General features: G+C 54.2%; 1 protein-coding gene across 1 annotated transcript in view; it reads left to right on the top strand.

The window, feature by feature from the left end:
• Positions 1 to 6,032, top strand: part of PGS1 (phosphatidylglycerophosphate synthase 1) — a gene marked incomplete at its 3' end in the record, with an annotated part of 40,855 nt that extends 34,823 nt beyond the window's left edge. The window contains exons 10-13 of the mRNA XM_078884669.1: positions 517 to 547; positions 1,576 to 1,874; positions 5,227 to 5,309; positions 5,884 to 6,032. Of these exons, the coding sequence (XP_078740795.1) occupies positions 517 to 547; positions 1,576 to 1,874; positions 5,227 to 5,309; positions 5,884 to 6,032 (562 nt within the window). The remainder of the gene's footprint in view (positions 1 to 516; positions 548 to 1,575; positions 1,875 to 5,226; positions 5,310 to 5,883) is intronic.
• Positions 6,033 to 6,733: the final 701 nt, after the last annotated feature.

The following is a 6,733-nucleotide window of genomic DNA, read 5'->3' as shown; positions in this document are numbered from 1 at the left end:
ACCGGCTACTTGAACGTGCCCCACTCTCTCTCTGTGTGTCTCTGTGTGTCTCTGTCTCTGTGTGTCTGTGTCTCTCTGTGTGTCTCTGTCTCTGTGTCTCTCCCAGTGCACCCTGCGTCTCCTCACCACACGTCCCCACGGCTGTCGTCTCACCCTGGCCACCGGCTACTTGAACGTGCCCGACTCTCTCTCCGCGTGTCTCTGTGTGTCTCTGTGTGTGTGTCTCTGTGTCTCTCTCTCTGTCTCAGTGTGTCTCTGTGTGTCTCTGTGTGTCTCTGTGTCTCTCCCAGTGCACCCTGCGTCTCCTCACCACACGTCTCCACGGCTGTCGTCTCACCCTGGCCACCGGCTACTTGAACGTGCCCGACTCTCTCTCCGCGTGTCTCTGTGTCTCTCTGTGTGTCTCTGTGTGTCTCTGTGTGTCTCTGTGTCTCTCTGTGTCTCTCTGTGTGTCTCTCTGTCTCTGTGTCTCTCCCAGTGCACCCTGCGTCTCCTCACCACACGTCCCCACGGCAGTCGTCTCACCCTGGCCACCGGCTACTTGAACGTGCCCCACTCTCTCTCTGTGTGTCTCTGTGTGTCTCTGTCTCTGTGTGTCTGTGTCTCTCTGTGTGTCTCTGTCTCTGTGTCTCTCCCAGTGCACCCTGCGTCTCCTCACCACACGTCCCCACGGCTGTCGTCTCACCCTGGCCACCGGCTACTTGAACGTGCCCGACTCTCTCTCCGCGTGTCTCTGTGTGTCTCTGTGTGTGTGTCTCTGTGTCTCTCTCTCTGTCTCAGTGTGTCTCTGTGTGTCTCTGTGTGTCTCTGTGTCTCTCCCAGTGCACCCTGCGTCTCCTCACCACACGTCTCCACGGCTGTCGTCTCACCCTGGCCACCGGCTACTTGAACGTGCCCGACTCTCTCTCCGCGTGTCTCTGTGTCTCTCTGTGTGTCTCTGTGTGTCTCTGTGTGTCTCTGTGTCTCTCTGTGTCTCTCTGTGTGTCTCTCTGTCTCTGTGTCTCTCCCAGTGCACCCTGCGTCTCCTCACCACACGTCCCCACGGCAGTCGTCTCACCCTGGCCACCGGCTACTTGAACGTGCCCCACTCTCTCTCTGTGTGTCTCTGTGTGTCTCTGTCTCTGTGTGTCTGTGTCTCTCTGTGTGTCTCTGTCTCTGTGTCTCTCCCAGTGCACCCTGCGTCTCCTCACCACACGTCCCCACGGCAGTCGTCTCACCCTGGCCACCGGCTACTTGAACGTGCCCGACTCTCTCTCCGCGTGTCTCTCTGTGTGTCTCTGTGTGTGTCTCTGTGTCTCTCTGTGTGTCTCTGTCTCTGTGTCTCTCCCAGTGCACCCTGCGTCTCCTCACCACACGTCCCCACGGCTGTCGTCTCACCCTGGCCACCGGCTACTTGAACGTGCCCGACTCTCTCTCCGCGTGTCTCTGTGTGTCTCTGTGTCTCTATGTGTCTCTCTGTGTCTCTCTGTGTGTCTCTGTCTCTGTGTCTCTCCCAGTGCACCCTGCGTCTCCTCACCACACGTCCCCACGGCTGTCGTCTCACCCTGGCCACCGGCTACTTGAACGTGCCCGACTCTCTCTCCGCGTGTCTCTGTGTGTCTCTGTGTCTCTATGTGTCTCTCTGTGTCTCTCTGTGTGTCTCTGTCTCTGTGTCTCTCCCAGTGCACCCTGCGTCTCCTCACCACACGTCCCCACGGCTGTCGTCTCACCCTGGCCACCGGCTACTTGAACGTGCCCGACTCTCTCTCCGCGTGTCTTCTCGGCTGTCGGGGCGAGGTCACCGTGCTCGCCGCGTCTCCCGAGGCGAACGGATTCTACGGAGCGAGCGGCGTGCTGGGAGCAGTACCGCACGCGTACTCACTCATCGCTAGCAGGTAGAGGACTCACTCAGAGACTCACTCACTCAGAGACTCACTCAGACAGAGACTCACTCACTCAGAGACTCACTCACTCACTCACTCGCTCATCGCTAGCAGGTAGAGGACTCACTCAGAGACTCACTCAGAGACTCACTCACTCAGAGACTCACTCACTCAGAGACTCACTCACTCAGAGACTCACTCAGACAGAGACTCACTCACTCAGAGACTCACTCACTCAGAGACTCACTCACTCAGAGACTCACTCACTCAGAGACTCACTCAGAGACTCACTCAGACAGAGACTCACTCAGAGAGAGACTCACTCACTCAGAGACTCACTCACTCAGCCGCTCACTCAGCCACTCACTCGCTCACTCAGCCACTCACTCACTCAGAGACTCACTCACTCAGCCGCTCACTCAGCCACTCACTCTCTCACTCAGCCACTCACTCACTCAGAGACTCACTCACTCAACCGCTCACTCAGCCACTCACTCGCTCACTCAGCCACTCACTCACTCAGAGACTCACTCACTCAGCCGCTCACTCAGCCACTCACTCTCTCACTCAGCCACTCACTCACTCAGCCACTCACTCACTCAGCCACTCACTCACTCAGACACTCACTCACTCAGCCACTCACTCACTCAGCCACTCACTCACTCGGCCACTCACTCACTCAGCCACTCACTCACTCGGCCACTCACTCACTCGGCCACTCACTCACTCAGCCACTCACTCACTCAGCCACTCACTCACTCGGCCACTCACTCACTCGGCCACTCACTCACTCAGCCACACACTCACTCGGCCACTCACTCACTCAGCCACTCACTCACTCAGCCACTCACTCACTCGGCCACTCACTCACTCAGCCACTCACTCACTCAGCCACACACTCACTCGGCCGCTCGCTCACTCAGCCACTCACTCACTCAGCCACTCACTCACTCGGCCATTCACTCACTCGGCCACTCACTCACTCAGCCACTCACTCACTCGGCCACTCGCTCACTCAGCCACTCACTCACTCAGCCACTCACTCACTCACTCAGCCACTCACTCACTCAGCCACTCACTCACTCAGCCACTCACTCACTCAGCCACTCACTCACTCAGCCACTCACTCACTCACTCAGCCACTCACTCACTCAGCCACTCACTCACTCAGCCACTCACTCACTCAGCCACTCACTCACTCGGCCACTCACTCACTCGGCCACTCACTCACTCAGCCACTCACTCACTCGGCCACTCACTCACTCAGCCACTCACTCACTCAGCCACTCACTCACTCGGCCACTCACTCACTCAGCCACTCACTCACTCAGCCACTCACTCACTCAGACACTCACTCACTCAGCCACTCACTCACTCAGCCACTCACTCACTCGGCCACTCACTCACTCGGCCACTCACTCACTCAGCCACTCACTCACTCAGCCACACACTCACTCGGCCACTCACTCACTCAGCCACTCACTCACTCAGCCACTCACTCAGCCACTCACTCACTCAGCCACTCGCTCACTCACTCAGCCACTCACTCACTCACTCAGCCACTCAGCCACTCACTCACTCAGCCACTCGCTCACTCACTCAGCCACTCACTCACTCACTCAGCCACTCAGCCACTCACTCACTCAGCCACTCGCTCACTCACTCAGCCACTCACTCGCTCACTCAGCCACTCACTCACTCACTCGCTCATCGCTAGCAGGTAGAGGACTCACTCGGCTGTGTGTCACTGTGTGTGTGTCACTGTGTGTCACTGTGTGTCACTGTGTGTCTCTGTGTGTCACTGTGTGTGTGTCACTGTGTCTGTTTGTGTGTGTCACTGTGTGTCACTGTGTGTCACTGTGTGTGTCACTGTGTGTCACTGTGTGTCTCTGTGTGTCACTGTGTGTGTCACTGTGTCTGTGTGTGTGTGTCACTGTGTGTCACTGTGTGTGTGTCACTGTGTGTCACTGTGTGTGTGTCACTGTGTGTCACTATGTGTGTCACTGTGTGTCACTGTGTGTGTGTCACTGTGTGTCACTGTGTGTCTCTGTGTGTATATACTCTGTGTCACTGTGTGTGTGTCACTGTGTGTGTCACTGTGTGTGTGTGTCTGTGTGTGTCTCTGTGTGTCACTGTGTGTGTGTCACTGTGTGTGTCACTGTGTGTGTGTGTCTGTGTGTGTCTCTGTGTGTCACTGTGTGTGTGTCACTGTGTGTCACTGTGTGTCACTGTGTGTCACTGTGTGTATCACTGTGTGTCACTGTGTGTGTCTCTGTGTGTGTGTCTCTGTGTCACTGTGTGTCTGTGTGTGTGTGTGTGTCTCTCTCTCACTGTGTCTCTGTGTCACTGTGTGTCTGTGTGTGTGTGTCACTGTGTGTGTGTCACTGTGTGTGTGTGTCACTGTGTGTGTGTGTCTCTGTGTGTGTGTCTCTGTGTCACTGTGTGTCTGTGTGTGTGTGTCACTGTGTGTGTGTGTCTCTGTGTGTGTCTCTGTGTGTATCACTGTGTGTCACTGTGTGTGTCTCTGTGTGTGTGTCACTGTGTGTGTCACTGTGTGTGTCACTGTGTGTGTGTCACTGTGTGTGTGTGTCACTGTGTGTGTGTGTCACTGTGTGTGTGTGTCACTGTGTGTGTGTGTCTCTGTGTGTGTGTCTCTGTGTCACTGTGTGTCTGTGTGTGTGTGTCACTGTGTGTGTGTGTCTTTGTGTGTGTCTCTGTGTGTATCACTGTGTGTCACTGTGTGTGTCTCTGTGTGTGTGTCTTTGTGTCACTGTGTGTGTCACTGTGTGTGTGTCACTGTGTGTGTCTCTGTGTGTGTGTCTCTGTGTCACTGTGTGTCTGTGTGTGTGTGTCACTGTGTGTGTCACTGTGTGTGTGTCACTGTGTGTGTCACTGTGTGTGTGTCACTGTGTGTGTCTCTGTGTGTGTGTCTCTGTGTCACTGTGTGTCTGTGTGTGTGTGTCACTGTGTGTGTGTGTCTCTCTCTCACTGTGTCTCTGTGTGTGTGTGTCACTGTGTGTGTCACTGTGTGTGTGTGTGTCACTGTGTGTGTGTGTCACTGTGTGTGTCACTGTGTGTGTGTGTCACTGTGTGTGTGTGTCACTGTGTGTGTCACTGTGTGTGTGTGTCACTGTGTGTCTGTGTGTGTGTGTCACTGTGTGTGTCACTGTGTGTGTGTGTCTGTGTGTGTGTGTCACTGTGTGTCACTGTGTCTGTGTGTGTGTGTCACTGTGTGTGTGTCACTGTGTGTCACTGTGTCTGTGTGTGTGTGTCACTGTGTGTGTGTGTGTCACTGTGTGTGTGTCACTGTGTGTGTGTCTGTGTGTGTCTGTGTGTGTGTCTCTCTGTGTGTCACTGTGTTCAGGTTCTTTGAGCGTCTGCATTGCGGCGTAGCGGAGGCGGCCATGTTTGAGTACAAGAGGCCTGGCTGGACGTTCCACGCCAAAGGTGACGGTGGTGGTGGTTGTGGTGGTGGTTGTGGTGGTGGTTGTGGTGGTGGTTGTGGTTGTGGTGGTTGTGGTGGTGGTTGTGGTGGTGGTTGTGGTGGTTGTGGTGGTTGTGGTGGTTGTGGTGGTGGTGGTTGTGGTGGTGGTTGTGGTGGTGGTTGTGGTGGTGGTTGTGGTGGTGGTGGTGGTTGTGGTGGTGGTTGTGGTTGTGGTTGTTGTGGTGGTGGTTGTGGTGGTGGTGGTTGTGGTTGTGGTGGTTGTGGTTGTGGTGGTGGTTGTGGTGGTGGTTGTTGTGGTGGTGGTTGTGGTGGTTGTGGTGGTTGTGGTGGTGGTTGTGGTGGTGGTTGTGGTTGTGGTGGTTGTGGTGGTTGTGGTGGTTGTGGTGGTGGTTGTGGTGGTGGTGGTGGTTGTGGTGGTGGTTGTGGTGGTGGTGGTGGTTGTGGTGGTGGTTGTGGTGGTGGTTGTGGTTGTGGTGGTGGTGGTTGTTGTGCTGGTGGTTGTGGTGGTTGTTGTTGTAATTGTTGCTGTAATTGTTGTAATTGTTGTTGCAATTGTTGCTGCAATTGTTGCTGCAGGCCTGTGGGTGACCCTCCCCCACCACGACGCTCCGTCTCTCTCCCTCGTCGGATCCACAAACTTTGGCCGCCGCTCGGCGGAGCGAGACCTGGAGGCCCAACTCTGCATCGCCACCACCTCCCCGTCGCTACGGCAACAGCTGCGACACGTAGCCAGCACACTAACTAGCACACTAACTAGCACACTAACTAGCACACTAACTAGCACACTAACTAGCACACTAACTAGCACACTAACTAGCACACTAACTAGCACACTAACTAGCAACTAGCACACTAACTAGCACACTAACTAGCACACTAACTAGCACACTAACTAGCACACTAACTAGCACACTAACTAGCAACTAGCACACTAACTAGCACACTAACTAGCACACTAACTAGCACACTAACTAGCTCACTAACTAGCACACTAACTAGCACACTAACTAGCACACTAACTAGCACACTAACTAGCACACTAACTAGCACACTAACTAGCACACTAACTAGCACACTAACTAGCACACTAACTAGCACACTAACTAGCACACTAACTAGCACACTAACTAGCACACTAACTAGCACACTAACTAGCACACTAACTAGCACACTAACTAGCACACTAACTAGCACACTAACTAGCACACTAACTAGTACATTAGCACACTAACTAGCACACTAACTAGCACACTAACTAGCACACTAACTAGCACACTAACTAGCTCACTAACTAGCACACTAACTAGCACACTAACTAGCACACTAACTAGCACACTAATTAGCACACTAACTAGCACACTAACTAGCACACTAACTAGTTCACTAACTAGCTCACTAACTAGCTCACTAACTAGCTCACTAACTA

Source organism: Lampetra fluviatilis, unplaced genomic scaffold, assembly GCF_964198595.1.
Source record: "Lampetra fluviatilis unplaced genomic scaffold, kcLamFluv1.1 SCAFFOLD_650, whole genome shotgun sequence".
Lineage (NCBI taxonomy): Eukaryota > Metazoa > Chordata > Hyperoartia > Petromyzontiformes > Petromyzontidae > Lampetra > Lampetra fluviatilis.
Note: the sequence above shows the minus strand (reverse complement) of the source record. Positions and strands in the feature narration are given on the sequence as shown.